The sequence below is a fragment of the Convolutriloba macropyga genome, chromosome 10, assembly GCF_964194025.1.
Source record: "Convolutriloba macropyga chromosome 10, txConMacr16.3, whole genome shotgun sequence".
NCBI lineage: Eukaryota > Metazoa > Xenacoelomorpha > Acoela > Convolutidae > Convolutriloba > Convolutriloba macropyga.
This window is the reverse complement of record NC_134477.1, coordinates 10,141,000-10,157,285: the sequence shown is the minus strand read 5'-3', so window position 1 is coordinate 10,157,285 and position 16,286 is coordinate 10,141,000. Positions and strand designations below refer to the sequence as shown.

At 35.7% G+C, this 16,286-nt stretch overlaps 1 protein-coding gene across 1 annotated transcript in view; it reads left to right on the top strand.

Moving 5' to 3' along the window:
• Window positions 1–210: 210 nt before the first annotated feature.
• Window positions 211–16,286, top strand: part of LOC142348528 (uncharacterized) — an 81,326-nt gene continuing 65,250 nt past the window's right edge. The window contains exons 1-6 of the mRNA XM_075399901.1: window positions 211–1,023; window positions 1,367–1,631; window positions 3,224–3,355; window positions 3,809–3,917; window positions 5,949–6,082; window positions 16,051–16,198. Of these exons, the coding sequence (XP_075256016.1) occupies window positions 224–1,023; window positions 1,367–1,631; window positions 3,224–3,355; window positions 3,809–3,917; window positions 5,949–6,082; window positions 16,051–16,198 (1,588 nt within the window). The 5' untranslated portion in view covers window positions 211–223. The remainder of the gene's footprint in view (window positions 1,024–1,366; window positions 1,632–3,223; window positions 3,356–3,808; window positions 3,918–5,948; window positions 6,083–16,050; window positions 16,199–16,286) is intronic.

Here is a 16,286-nt window from a genome sequence, read left to right as displayed (position 1 = left end):
GCAGTCATTTTTTGTCAAGATTTTTTCTGATAAAGGAGCTCCTTTAATTTTGCATGCCCTAGCTTATGCCACAAGTGCCTACTTTGTTTTAAGAAAATGGAAAAGAAGAACAAATGAGTTTAAATCTGATTGGACGGCTTTCCTGCTAACATTGCTCCTACTTTCCTGTATATTATTTGAGCGCATCTTGTTTCAGTAGAGCAGTTTTTTTTCAGGTTTGGAAATGTACCATTTCCCTTCTGAATATTCTTCGCCTCATTTTGCTCAGACGTCTGGCCAAGACTCATTCGGCAGCTCTGACACGTACAGTCCAGATGTGTACCAAAGTGCCAAGAACATGTTTGCCACAAACAGTAGGGCTAACTCTCTGGGCCACTCCTACGATTCCCAGTATTCTCAAGAATCTCAGAGTTATCCCCAATATAATCAAGCCAATTATCCAAATATCAATACAAATTTGCGATCTGTAACGAATAGAAATGCGTCATTTCAAAATCGACTTTCTTCCGGTTTTTCTGATGCTAGTAGCGAAAATTTGCCAGCACCGGATAGGTTTTCCACTTCAATGTTGTCGACGAATCAGTACCGATACCCCAATATGTTCAATTCAGATAATTCAGATGCTGAAAGCAACTCTTCTTACAGAAGCTATGCAAGTCAAGATAGCACATCTTTAGCAAATCAATTTAATAGTAGCTCTCTTCCTAACAGTTCTGTTAGTGGCTACAATTCTGACAGCTCGACTAGTAGTATGAACCGAAATTTTCAAAATATGCGGCACCAATCTACGCCCGTGAGAGAATTAGAAGCATCGATAAGTGCTCGTTTTAATAGTGACGGAAAGGCAGCGGGTGCCACTTTTGAGCGCCAGATGTCAGCAGGGAGTTCTGGCAATCATTTTAGTCTTGATGATTGGGCAAATTTGTCATCTGATTCGGCGTACGGTCCGGGTGAGGGTAATCGGTTGGGTTCTTCTGGTAGTGATATGGCTGCAAGGAGCAATGGAGACAAATTCAATCAAAGGTAAGTTTTGATGTTTTTATATGTAATATGAAATAGTTTAAATAGTAAGTTACGTGCGTTTTTTTCGAACATATGGTTTATTACGGCTAAAAAATAATCCGTCCCCCACCCCTTCCCCATGCATTTCCCGTACATTTATCATATAATGGACTGTAATTTCGGTAATCTAAGATACGACTGTACTATAATTTTCGTAAACGGCCTTGGTAATAGTACCACTGTGTGATCGGGCGAGCGTAAATTTGACAATTATGCAAAATTGATATATAATTTCTTACAAGTGTTTAAAGGTTGTTGCCTCACAATTTTGGTTCAAAACATGCTTTGAAAATGTGGGTTTTAGCGCTTCGAGCAGTAGCGTACATAGCCGTCTGTCTTTCAATGCAAATAGTAACTCAAACCAGCCACGATCGTTCCAAAATCAACATCAGAACCAGATGTCTTCCGACTGTCAAGCTCTCAATTCTGGAGTAGCTCTGGACAGCTTTAACTGTGACCTCTACGTGACAGTATCCAGAGACGGAACCCTGGCTTATGATTTGGGTGCCAAAGGGTTTCAAAATTTGTGGGGTGGAATCCGAGCTACGCATGGACTGATTGCCGGAAAAGTAAATCTTGTAGGATTATGATTTCCGCTCTGAACATCATGTGCCTTCAATTGTTTTGAACGTAGTAAACTGCTTTTGGACAAGGATTTGTTCAACGTTGTCATTTTTGCTGCGGTTTAATGAAAAGAGCTATTGTTTGTTGCTTATTTGTGGTTTAAAACGATCGTATTTTATTTGATTTTAACAGCTTTGTTTTGGGTGCTTGAAACCAATAATAACTACACGACAGGAAGTTAATAAATTAACAGTTGGTATTATACTTAAATTCTTAAGACTACAAAATAACAACAAATACACGCAAAACTGTGAATGATTCAGAAATAAATTACGGAATTGCAAAAGGTGTTGAAGCCATTCAAACCAGAAAATATTATCTGAAAAGATTACAGCTGTTCACTTGGGCCTCATTTGGTCACCAATAGGAATGGTTTTGCAAGGGGCAATGTGAAAAGACAATTGAAAGAACAACAAGTGTTGACCAGTAATAAAAACTCAGTGTAAAAGTAATAAAAGCATTGGTTAAAACACAAAACAGGTAGAGATTTAAGTTTGCTTCTCAGCGAAGTTAATGAGACTGAGTTACAAGTTGACAAAAAACAAGCTGCAGTTCAAAAAAATTTGATATCTTTTAAAGCATTTAAATCCGAAGTCAGCAACTGAAGATAATTAATATGTTTATTTATATCTGTTAAGGAAATAATTGAGATAATTGTTCAGATTATTGCAGATGACCTGCTAAAGAACTTGACCTAATCTCTCAAACCAGAGTTTTGTTCACTTGGCGGCTTTTGAGCGTAAATGGGAATTCTCATTAATTGATTTCTACTTGAAAGCTCCCCAAATGATAGCTCCCCAATACAATCCTAATCCATTTTGATCTTAAAAGTCCACAAAAAAATGCTAATAAATCTAAATAAATGATGCATTTTGGATAAAAATCAGTTTAATTAGCGAGAGGCCGCCAAATTTTTGTATTCCAGAAGACTCTTGTAGGAAACAGTAGTAAAACTAGCTCTCATGTGAGTTAACATTTTGTGTCAGCAGTTTTTAGATGTGCATTATCAGCAAATTTTGACAAGTGAGCTAAAAAACGCTTATTGGTTGACATTGTTTATGAAAAAAGGCCGAATTTTCAAAAATTTATCTGAAAAAAGTCGTGTAAAACATTTCAACAACTCTCTTATCTGTAAATGTACGAGCACTAACACTATCGTCAACATGTTTCACGTATTTTTAGCGAAATTGATCAAATTTTGAGCAAATATTACGGAAAATCTGAACAAAACAACGGAAATCAGTCAAATGGTCAGTAAATTTTAAACCTTGAGAAATCCGTTGAAAAAACGAATTTAAAAAAAATCTTTTTAATTATATATTCTACGCTGGACGAGCATTTTAATGATACCACGCACAACTCTACGATGAATATATCGATCGGCCAAAAATGAATGAGCAAAAAAACAGTTGAGCATATAGTCCCCCAACTAAGGTGGAGTCAGAACAAAAATATTTTTCAAGTAATCAAAGTAGCATGGTCATAGGCACCAGTATACCTATACTGAGATGGGTGAGGAGGCCGTTTGTGTTTATAGGTGGCATTTGAGGTGACGTTACTGGAGGATCTGCCAGTGGAATTTGAAGAGAGTGAGAAGAGCATGGGAGGGGCACCCCACGTGACTAGGGTGGGATGGAGTGAAGACTTCACAGAGCTCAACCTTGGAGAGGTTAGAATTCTTTAACACTTGATTCCTTGACAAAAATTCATCGCAACTGTAAGGCCTTCTTACAAGGACTTCATAGGCGTTGTTTTGTTTGACCCTAATCAAAAAGCGTTGTGCAGCAGTTTGCCTACAGTTGTTTATGGTTTTTTACCTCACTCTCAAAAATGACTTCCTCACTTTGAAATTGACTTTTATTTACTTTAATTCAAAGAGATAAGGTCAAATGGGTGTGTGTCACTCTAAATGAAGGTTATTTGAGATCAGCTAATAGAGGCACCAATAACTTATACAGATTTTTAATCAAAATATAACAGATCAGCCTTCAATGAAAAGACAAATTTTTTTGGTCTGTCTTTTTTACTGTTTTTTTAGACTGCCGATCTACGAATCTATTGCGGCTATTTTCTGGCAATCTGCCAGCTATGTTATTAAAATGGGTATTTTGTATCGTTTTAGGTTGCAGACAGTTTTGGGTATGGAGGCACAGGCAAAAAGAGTACACGGAGACAGTTCAATGATTACGGAGTCAAATTTGGTGTTGGAGATACAGTCACCTGCTATTTAGGTAAAAATTTAAACTGAGGTTTGATTATATTATTAATAGCTGCACTGCGATAGCTGGGGCTATTATTGGCCTTCTCTTGGGTTTTTTACAATTCAAAGAATGTGAATTGTATTGGGGCGCTGTCTTTTTTTACAATTCACAGAATTTGAATTGTATTGGGGCGCTACCTTTTTTAAGATCTGTTCACACATTTATGATTTTTGAAGTCAAATTGGAGTAGTGATTTTGGTCACGCCGAAACAGGAGGTGGAGCGACAAAGCGAGTGGTTTTGCGGGGTGAATTTTTTTCGCTCTGATTTTAAAGTAGTGAGAAACCGGTGTTTGAACAAAAATTCGCTTTCTTGCTAATGGTTTTTTGTTCACATGCGGCAATTTCACTTTGAATTTTTACTGTTTTCTCGGTTTTTTGGATCGGATTTATTCTAAAAATGAAATTTTCGTCAGAACTTGTCCTGCTATGTTTTTAATTGCTCTTGAACGAACTTCATAGCAATTATTGTAAACGTGTCTTTTTATGCAAAATTTTCGCTTGACAATTTTGACTTTTCGAGTGACTTTTACGCCCTTGACTTTTTGCGTTTCGCTTGATCTAAAATTCTCTCTCAATCACAATTTCAAGCTGCTGAACTAAATTGGCGGCAATTCAATACTAAAAGTCAAATGAAAAGTGCGCCGAAACTTGTGCCATTTTTACTTTTAATCTTAATAGTGGTATATGTTAACCTCTCGTGGTTATTTGAATCCCACTATTGAACTTCTTGGTCGCATTTAAGCTCCCGCTCCCTCCGTCCTCCCTCCCCCACCCGACTGAAGCAGGCTGCAATTCATTAGAGCTCCCACTAGTCGTTCGAGAGCCATTCTTCCGACGTTTAGTCGGTTGTGTTTTATTTCGTCGTCAAGATTTTTGTTGCGACCTTATGACGTCACAACCACTCCAAATCTGCTTTTTGTTCATTCGTTCATGCAATTTCAACTGAAGTGCGTGCGTGACGTCATTTTTCACTCTTAGTGGAGCGAGTTTTTCGTTCATTTTGATTAAGTTTTTGGGTCACACGTGACTTACCGCACTCTTCAAAAATGACTTTTTCACTTTGAAATTGACTTTTCTTTACTTTAATCCAAAGATATAAGGCAAGTGAATGTGTGGTACTCTAATTCAAGGTTATTTGAGAGCAGCTAATGGAGGCTGCTGTAACTTATTCAGATTCTTAATAAAAAATACCGTCTCATCCTTTAATGAAAAGAGTTTTTTGGTCTGTCTTTTTTACTGTTTTTTTTAGACTGCAGATCTACGACGCTATTGCGGCTATTTTCTGGCAATTTTCCAGCTAGGTTTTTAAATTCTACCAAGTTTTGATCTCGAAATGTTTTCTTATTTGGTAATTTGTTGACAGTATTGTAGTCATTGAATGTTCTGATCAGAACATTGCAAATTCATCTAAAAATCTACCTAGTTGTTTCTTCGAAAAGTGTTTGAGGGTTTGCTGATTTTCGATTTCCCACAAGTAATTGGTTCTGGGAACTTGAATTGCTTAACGAATAGTTCTTTTATGTTGCAAATGGTCTGTCATTTTGAAGCAAAGCGCATTTGTGTTGTTAGAACCACGAAGTGGGCAACAATAACAATCACCACATCCCCGTGGTATGAAAGCAATCTATTCCATGTTATGGGCTAAAATTAATTGGTTGCTCTCGATCCGAAATTTGTCTTGCAGCAAAAGTTACCCATCTTTGTCGACGAAGCGATTGAAAAAAGAACAAAGAGGAAAAAAATTGGAAACCTGTGACCAAATTATTTAAAATTGGCGATGCGGTATTTAAGTTTTTTTTTTAAATTGTGACAGTGAAGCGAAAAAATTTCTGAATTAATTACTAGGCTAATGGAGAAAATTGATATTGGATGCTTTCAATTTGTTTGTTCCTGATCGGTATCGTGTTGAATAGTGTTCTGGTCCGCCGTTAAGTGTTGTTTCGCAGCAAGCTGAAACAGATTCGAATCCTCTTCAATTCAATTCTGTGCTATATTTGCAGATAAGAAAGAGAGTGGAGGCCACGGGGAAATCAGCTATGCAGTAAATGGGAGGTTTCTGGGAATGGCTTTTGTGCTGAACAAGAGCAACAAACCTTTGTTCCCACACATTGCCAGCAAGAACATGAAGTACTCGGTAAGTTTATCGAGCTACTCTAGTAATATAGTTTTAATTGCCCTCAAACTAAGTTTTTAGTAACAGTTTGGGTCCTGTTTCTCTTTTTTGTGCAATTATTTGATTGATGGCTTTGTTTGACCGATTTTTCTTTTTCATCTTGATTTGCTAAAGCCCGAGGACATTACTCACTGATAAGTGCTCTGGTTAGTCCTTTGAAAGCAAATCTTCCGGCATTTGTCGGTTATGTTTTTTACGTGCTCTGTTAAAGCTTTGAAGCTATAACTGAAGGGCCCGAATTATTTGCAAATAGTATTTTGTGAATATATTTACAAGTTGCTAATTTGTTCTTGGTTGGTCACTCATGATTATGAGAACAGTAATTACTAAGTAAAAAGCCCAAATACTTAGTGGTGCCATGAGATTCTAAACACGGCCCACATAAATTAATTGGTGCAAACCAAGTCTCCGCTTTTATATGCAGGATGACGTCACGTCAACCAGCTACTCTTAGGATGTTTCTGGCTCCCGTTAGTTTTTTTTGCTCCAGGTCCTTCAGTTATTCCAGTTGTTTAGAGGTTTCAAACTGTTTCTCACTAAACGAAATGGTGATTCCGAGTCCTGATATAGCAACCTAATTTCTGTTAAGTAGACAGTTGAAGGTAAACGCTTGTGTATTTCGCAATTACCCACGCAAAACCGAATTAGTTCAGCCCTTGAGCAGTTGTATTTGCTACCTGACTTACTCCAACTACTCTCTATGGTTAAGGGCTCTCTCGATGGTAAAAAATCAGCGATAATATAACAGTAGATAACTCTTGTTAGCAATGGTTTTGCTTGAGCGAATTTTCAATATAGCTTTTTCGGGAGATGTATACTGTTCTCGTTTCGAATTACGTGAGCTTCAAAAAAATTAATAAAGCTGGGAAGTTGATTGAAAATGTAATTGGGTCTCGTTGCTTGCATTAATTTTGTCAATGAGTATCGCTCCAATATCTTTTGAGGTATTGTGCGGAGGAGAGATCGAGCCCATGCCAACGGGTTAATACCAGCACTTCTAGTTCCCATCTTGTGACCTGTTTTCGGACAATTGTTAGTAAAGCTCTATTTGCTTTCTAGAGTTCTTAATAATAATTAATTAATTGTGGTTTTTGCGTAATCGCAGTGGAACACCATTAGGCCTACAGTAGCCTGTTTTCAGCTGCCCTTTTTCTTATTATTCCCCACATTTCAGACTGATCTTTTCATGAGCAGCATTGCTCTTTTTTGGTGACTATAGCCACTTTTTTTTGCGTCTGAAACTTTCACGTGGTACCATCATTGCAGCCAACATTGGTCAGGCTATGGTCAACCTGAAGCTATGGTTAAGTAAGAGCTGATCCTCACACAGCCAGCTTCACGGAGGCAGGGGATTGAACTCTCAATCATTGGCGTGTAAACCACACACCTTACCTCTCGGCTATCACGCCACAAAGTTCTTATCATTGAGTCTGCGGCTGTGGGTGAAACAACCTAGGAATAAAAGTGCCAATAACCTTTTGTATTTCTAACAACGTCTTGTCTTTTAGATGAAGATTTGAAACCATTATAAATGGACGACTTTCTTTTGAGAACTGATTTTTTCAGTAGATTTGTTACCGGAAATTCTGACAACTCGTTTTCTGTTTGGCGCACGATGTTGTAAAAATGATAACATCTCATTGATAGGACTTCATTATTTCTTGACAGTGATTTTAAGTTGAGGCTGTTCAAAAAATATTGACAGTATAAGACAGGTTCTGAATTGATGGTTTATGGTAAAAGCTGCTAATGTCATTTGCATATGCTAGTTTTGTCATTGGTGACGTGACACCTTTGAAATGAGCAGAAATGTCTTGAAATTGTTTTGAAAGGTAGTCGTTCACCTCAAAAATTGCTTTTGATTCAGTTCCAATTGTTTTTTCGAGAAGCCCGAATGTATAATCAATCATCCTTACCGAAGACTGTCGAAACTCTGGTTTGCAATACTTTACTCTGGTTGCTCTTCCGTTGCCTATGGGCTTTAAGCACTTTCTCCAATGTTGGTTTTTATAGACCGCGATTGGTTGGACTTGTCCTGGTTGAAAATTATTGAAAATTATCCTGGTTGAAAATTATTGAAGACATCTTCTTGACTTTAAAGAGTTTACAACAGTTTGATGTCTATTGTGTCTAACACTTCATCTACAATAATTTCATTTTTACCATTTTTTTCAGTTTCCCGTTCTTCAATTTGTGGAAGTAAAACTTTGAACGCGACTTTTGATTTAATTTTGTAGATTTGTATAAATTGGTTTCTCGCAAAAGGAAGAGATGTGTTTCTGAAATCTGGAATGAAGCATAAAAGTCTGTTTATACATATTGTGATTGTTATCATTGCTTTGGTTTAATGGAGGCGCAGCTTGCTTCATTTGGAGATGTTTTTGAAGAGGTTTATTTGAAAAGCCATTTTGAATTGCTGAAGAATAAATGCTTCGCATTTCACGTTGAGTTGGATTGTTACGCGAATATTGTTCTCCCCCTTTTATGTTTCAGTTTTCTTAAATGAAAGAATCAAGTATGTTTGATGTATTTACTATTTTAAAATGAAAGTCCTCGGGATATAGTTTCGCGAAGCCCCAGGGCTCTACAGTAAAAGTTAAGGACAATTTTTAAGATAATAAAGCTTGGGCACAAAAGACCTTGAGCTTCAGATTAAATTGTAAGATTGTTAAAAAGTGTTTGAGTACTCTTGATTTATTACAGTTAAGAAAATGGCCTTTTACAAAAAGCTTCGCTCCCAAAGCTTTCCTGAGCAAGGTAGAGTATTTTCTTGTCGCTTTCCTGTCACGTTGATATACTGATTCGAAAGTGACGATAGATCAAGGATTCTATGTCATCAAGGATTTTTAGTTGCTCTCGAACGAATTTTGAAACAATTTTTGTAAGTGTGATGGTCTTTTTATGCAAAGTTTTTGCTTGGCCGTTTTTGTGCTTTTGCTCTAGAACATTCTGTAACTTCTTGAGTAACTTCTGCACACTTTAGTTCTTCATTTTTAGTGGTTTAAGTTGCTCTCGTTATGAAATAAAGTTCGTTGGTAAAAGCCTTTGGTTGTGATCGAAAGGAAATAAAAAGAATTGTGGAGGAGTGGGTAAGATGGCAGACTTCGAACCTGGAGGTCAGTGGCTGGAACCCACTGTGGGGTTGATTTTTGCGACCATAAAACATTTCCAAGCTTCGCCCCCTCTAAATTAAATTGCCACCGCCTGTCGTTCGAGAACAATTATCCAACCTTGGTTGGGTTTGTTTTGGTTATTAAAAGCCGCCCTCATCTTCTCAGCCGGCTATTATAGCGCTCCTATTTTTACGACTCGAAGAGGAGTATTGGAGAAGTCCTTTTTTTAATCAATTTTATTGGAGTGATTTTTGAAGCGGGAAATGAAACGCGTGAAAAAATTTGGAGTGATTTTGGCGCTGAACAAAAGTGAAAAGCTGAGCGAAAAGAGAGTGGTTTTTGTTCATACCGCTGTTTTGAGAGAGCGAGAAATTGATGTGTGAAAAAATTTTCTCTAAGCGAGCGAAATTTTTTTGTTCACGTGCGGCTTTTTAAAGCAATTTTTTTCATTTATTTTGGTTAATAGGTTTGGTTATGATTTGGTTTTAATTTAAGGCTGGTTTCGGTAGTGGCTTGAAGGTTTCTGGAAATTCATATTAATTTTATGATAGTTCGGAGGTTTTTAATGTATTTTGCTCATTTTCGGGCTAATTTTTGCGTTTTTTTTTTACGATTATTTTGTTTTACTGGCTCAAATGGGTATTGATGAAACCGCTTCTACTTAAGCAATTTTATGATAACAATTGGTTACAGTTTTGTAGGTAAGAATCATTTTTTTGTTGAAATATGACAAAAAAATGGCGAAAATTGGAACTATTTTTCTTAATTTTTTGCAGTTTTTCGTTTTTTTTTCTGTTTTTAGCTAAATTTCTTTGCCCATTATGACTTGCCTATTGTTTTGCGGGCATCTGGATACTCTATTGGCTGAAGTGAATTTTTCTTTGGATTTATATGTTTTTGAAATATTGAAAAATTTAGTAACTTTTTCCAGCTTTTCAGTGAAAGTTGTTTTTAAGAGCTATTTTTTTTCATAATTTTAGCCTAAAGTATTTTTTCAAAATTCACATGAGTGGTTTTTGTATGTACCAGGTGTTTTGATGAAGTTATTTGGCAGAGACAGTTTTTTCGGGATCTCAATTTATAACAAATTTTGATCAGATTTTTTATCATATTTTAACAGATTTGATTTTATTGTTTTTACTTTTTTGTTTCATGACTTTGTTTCCAGATAATCATAAATTAGTGATGGCACGTTTTGTTTGACGAGTAGTTAGATGGTGTTTAAATGGGTTTTCACTTCGAGTCGTTTCCGGAATTCTTCTATTTTTTTTTTTACTTCGTCGAATAAAAAAATGTTTCGCTTTACCTCATTTTGCCGCTTTTTCAACATTTTGCGTGAAATCTTTTTGAATTCTCTAGGCTAGTTTCTCTCTTCTCTCATTCTGCTAAAAGTGATTTTCAACACCAGTTGCTCAGCAAAGCAATTCAAAATGAACAGAGTCATTATAAAAAATTTAAGTCAGAAGTGTGATGGTCTTTTTATGCAAAGTTTTTGCTTGGCCGTTTTTCTGCTTTTGCTCTAGAACATTGTAACTTCTTGAGTAACTTCTGCACACTTTAGTTCTTCATTTTTAGTGGTTTAAGTTGCTCTCGTTATGAAATAAAGTTCGTTGGTAAAAGCCTTTGGTTGTGATCGAAAGGAAATAAAAAGAATTGTGGAGGAGTGGGTAAGATGGCAGACTTCGAACCTGGAGGTCAGTGGCTGGAACCCACTGTGGGGTTGATTTTTGCGACCATAAAACATTTCCAAGCTTCGCCCCCTCTAAATTAAATTGCCACCGCCTGTCGTTCGAGAACAATTATCCAACCTTGGTTGGGTTTGTTTTGGTTATTAAAAGCCGCCCTCATCTTCTCAGCCGGCTATTATAGCGCTCCTATTTTTACGACTCGAAGAGGAGTATTGGAGAAGTCCTTTTTTTAATCAATTTTATTGGAGTGATTTTTGAAGCGGGAAATGAAACGCGTGAAAAAATTTGGAGTGATTTTGGCGCTGAACAAAAGTGAAAAGCTGAGCGAAAAGAGAGTGGTTTTTGTTCATACCGCTGTTCTGAGAGAGCGAGAAATTGATGTGTGAAAAAATTTTCTCTAAGCGAGCGAAATTTTTTTGTTCACGTGCGGCTTTTTAAAGCAATTTTTTTCATTTATTTTGGTTAATAGGTTTGATTATGATTTGGTTTTAATTTAAGGCTGGTTTCGGTAGTGGCTTGAAGGTTTCTGGAAATTCATATTAATTTTATGATAATTCGGAGGTTTTTAATGTATTTTGCTCATTTTCGGGCTAATTTTTGCGTTTTTTTTACGATTATTTTGTTTTACTGGCTCAAATGGGTATTGATGAAACCGCTTCTACTTAAGCAATTTTATGATAACAATTGGTTACAGTTTTGTAGGTAAGAATCATTTTTTTGTTGAGAAATATGACAAAAAATGGCGAAAATTGGAACTATTTTTCTTAATTTTTTGCAGTTTTTCGTTTTTTTTTTCTGTTTTTAGCCAAATTTCTTTGCCCATTATGACTTGCCTATTGTTTTGCGGGCATCTGGATACTCTATTGGCTGAAGTGAATTTTTCTTTGGATTTATATGTTTTTGAAATATTGAAAAATTTAGTAACTTTTTCCAGCTTTTCAGTGAAAGTTGTTTTTAAGAGCTATTTTTTTCATAATTTTAGCCTAAAGTATTTTTTCAAAATTCACATGTGTGGTTTTTGTAAGTACCAAGTGTTTTGATGAAGTTATTTGGCAGAGACAGTTTTTTCGGGATCTCAATTTATAACAAATTTTGATCAGATTTTTTATCATATTTTAACAGATTTGATTTTATTGTTTTTACTTTTTTGTTTCATGACTTTGTTTCCAGATAATCATAAATTAGTGATGGCACGTTTTGTTTGACGAGTAGTTAGATGGCGTTTAAATGGGTTTTCACTTCGAGTCGTTTCCGGAATTCTTCTATTTTTTTTTACTTCGTCGAATAAAAAAATGTTTCGCTTTACCTCATTTTGCCGCTTTTTCAACATTTTGCGTGAAATCTTTTTGAATTCTCTAGGCTAGTTTCTCTCTTCTCTCATTCTGCTAAAAGTGATTTTCAACACCAGTTGCTCAGCAAAGCAATTCAAAATGAACAGAGTCAGTATAAAAAATTTAAGTCAGAAGTGTGATGGTCTTTTTATGCAAAGTTTTTGCTTGGCCGTTTTTCTGCTTTTGCTCTAGAACATTCTGTAACTTCTTGAGTAACTTCTGCACACTTTAGTTCTTCATTTTTAGTGGTTTAAGTTGCTCTCGTTATGAAATAAAGTTCGTTGGTAAAAGCCTTTGGTTGTGATCGAAAGGAAATAAAACGAATTGTGGAGGAGTGGGTAAGATGGCAGACTTCGAACCTGGAGGTCAGTGGCTGGAACCCACTGTGGGGTTGATTTTTGCGACCATAAAACATTTCCAAGCTTCGCCCCCTCTAAATTAAATTGCCACCGCCTGTCGTTCGAGAACAATTATCCAACGTTGGTTGGGTTTGTTTTGGTTATTAATAGCCGCCCTCATCTTCTCAGCCGGCTATTATAGCGCTCCTATTTTTACGACTCGAAGAGGAGTATTGGAGAAGTCCTTTTTTTAATCAATTTTATTGGAGTGATTTTTGAAGCGGGAAATGAAACGCGTGAAAAAATTTGGAGTGATTTTGGCGCTGAACAAAAGTGAAAATCGGAGCGAAAAGAGTGGTTTTTGTTCATACCGCTGTTTTGAGAGAGCGAGAAATTGATGTGTGAAAAAATTTTCTAAGCGAGCGAAATTTTTTTGTTCACGTGCGGCTTTTTAAAGCAATTTTTTTCATTTATTTTGGTTAATAGGTTTGGTTATGATTTGGTTTTAATTTAAGGCTGGTTTCGGTAGTGGCTTGAAGGTTTCTGGAAATTCATATTAATTTTATGATAATTCGGAGGTTTTTAATGTATTTTGCTCATTTTCGGGCTAATTTTTGCGTTTTTTTTACGATTATTTTGTTTTACTGGCTCAAATGGGTATTGATGACACCGCTTCTACTTAAGCAATTTTATGATAACAATTGGTTACAGTTTTGTAGGTAAGAATCATTTTTTTGTTGAGAAATATGACAAAAAAATGGCGAAAATTGGAACTATTTTTCTTAATTTTTTGCAGTTTTTCGTTTTTTTTCTGTTTTTAGCCAAATTTCTTTGCCCATTATGACTTGCCTATTGTTTTGCGGGCATCTGGATACTCTATTGGCTGAAGTGAATTTTTCTTTGGATTTATATGTTTTTGAAATATTGAAAAATTTAGTAACTTTTTCCAGCTTTTCAGTGAAAGTTGTTTTTAAGAGCTATTTTTTTCATAATTTTAGCCTAAAGTATTTTTTCAAAATTCACATGTGTGGTTTTTGTAAGTACCAAGTGTTTTGATGAAGTTATTTGGCAGAGACAGTTTTTTCGGGATCTCAATTTATAACAAATTTTGATCAGATTTTTTATCATATTTTAACAGATTTGATTTTATTGTTTTTACTTTTTTGTTTCATGACTTTGTTTCCAGATAATCATAAATTAGTGATGGCACGTTTTGTTTGACGAGTAGTTAGATGGCGTTTAAATGGGTTTTCACTTCGAGTCGTTTCCGGAATTCTTCTATTTTTTTTTACTTCGTCGAATAAAAAAATGTTTCGCTTTACCTCATTTTGCCGCTTTTTCAACATTTTGCGTGAAATCTTTTTGAATTCTCTAGGCTAGTTTCTCTCTTCTCTCATTCTGCTAAAAGTGATTTTCAACACCAGTTGCTCAGCAAAGCAATTCAAAATGAACAGAGTCAGTATAAAAAATTTAAGTCAGAAGTGTGATGGTCTTTTTATGCAAAGTTTTTGCTTGGCCGTTTTTCTGCTTTTGCTCTAGAACATTCTGTAACTTCTTGAGTAACTTCTGCACACTTTAGTTCTTCATTTTTAGTGGTTTAAGTTGCTCTCGTTATGAAATAAAGTTCGTTGGTAAAAGCCTTTGGTTGTGATCGAAAGGAAATAAAACGAATTGTGGAGGAGTGGGTAAGATGGCAGACTTCGAACCTGGAGGTCAGTGGCTGGAACCCACTGTGGGGTTGATTTTTGCGACCATAAAACATTTCCAAGCTTCGCCCCCTCTAAATTAAATTGCCACCGCCTGTCGTTCGAGAACAATTATCCAACGTTGGTTGGGTTTGTTTTGGTTATTAATAGCCGCCCTCATCTTCTCAGCCGGCTATTATAGCGCTCCTATTTTTACGACTCGAAGAGGAGTATTGGAGAAGTCCTTTTTTTAATCAATTTTATTGGAGTGATTTTTGAAGCGGGAAATGAAACGCGTGAAAAAATTTGGAGTGATTTTGGCGCTGAACAAAAGTGAAAATCGGAGCGAAAAGAGTGGTTTTTGTTCATACCGCTGTTTTGAGAGAGCGAGAAATTGATGTGTGAAAAAATTTTCTAAGCGAGCGAAATTTTTTTGTTCACGTGCGGCTTTTTAAAGCAATTTTTTTCATTTATTTTGGTTAATAGGTTTGGTTATGATTTGGTTTTAATTTAAGGCTGGTTTCGGTAGTGGCTTGAAGGTTTCTGGAAATTCATATTAATTTTATGATAATTCGGAGGTTTTTAATGTATTTTGCTCATTTTCGGGCTAATTTTTGCGTTTTTTTTACGATTATTTTGTTTTACTGGCTCAAATGGGTATTGATGACACCGCTTCTACTTAAGCAATTTTATGATAACAATTGGTTACAGTTTTGTAGGTAAGAATCATTTTTTTGTTGAGAAATATGACAAAAAAATGGCGAAAATTGGAACTATTTTTCTTAATTTTTTGCAGTTTTTCGTTTTTTTTCTGTTTTTAGCCAAATTTCTTTGCCCATTATGACTTGCCTATTGTTTTGCGGGCATCTGGATACTCTATTGGCTGAAGTGAATTTTTCTTTGGATTTATATGTTTTTGAAATATTGAAAAATTTAGTAACTTTTTCCAGCTTTTCAGTGAAAGTTGTTTTTAAGAGCTATTTTTTTCATAATTTTAGCCTAAAGTATTTTTTCAAAATTCACATGTGTGGTTTTTGTAAGTACCAGGTGTTTTGATGAAGTTATTTGGCAGAGATAGTTTTTTCGGGATCTCAATTTATAACAAATTTTGATCAGATTTTTTATCATATTTTAACAGATTTGATTTTATTGTTTTTACTTTTTTGTTTCATGACTTTGTTTCCAGATAATCATAAATTAGTGATGGCACGTTTTGTTTGACGAGTAGTTAGATGGCGTTTAAATGGGTTTTCACTTCGAGTCGTTTCCGGAATTCTTCTATGTTTTTTTTACTTCGTCGAATAAAAAAATGTTTCGCTTTACCTCATTTTGCCGCTTTTTCAACATTTTGCGTGAAATCTTTTTGAATTCTCTAGGCTAGTTTCTCTTTTTTCTCATTCTACTAAAAGTGATTTTCAACACCAGTTGCTCAGCAAAGCAATTCAAAATGAACAGAGTCAGTATAAAAAATTGAAGTCAGAAGTAGAAACAGGATAAACTCATAAAGCCCAATTTTTTATGCCCGCTATTTGAACTTCGTTCCTATAAGTCTTAGTTACCATCTCTAATGCTTATTGGTATTGATAGTAACCCTGTAGCCTCTCTCTAAGAAACAGAAATATGTTCAACTACGAAATGCCATCAAAATAAATCGGACTTAAAAAATGTTTTTGTACCTTTCAATCCTAATCATGCTTATTGGAATCAACGGCGGCTATTTTCCGGCAATCTGCCGGGTATGTTTACAATAATTAGGCTACGGTTATGTTGATAGGTGAACTTTGGCTCGAAACCTACTGCGTATCCACTGAGACCTGGCTATGAGATGATAGACTTTTGTGACAAACTACAGCCAGCAGTCAAGTCAGGCGAATCGGCTGAGGATTACGAATGGAACATGTTTGTCGGTCTACCAGCTGCAGGTAAATCTGAAGGAGTTGGAGACGTGTTTCAGCCCATTTTGACTTATAAAATATTCATTTTTAATTCAGCCTCTCCGCCAGCCTCTCA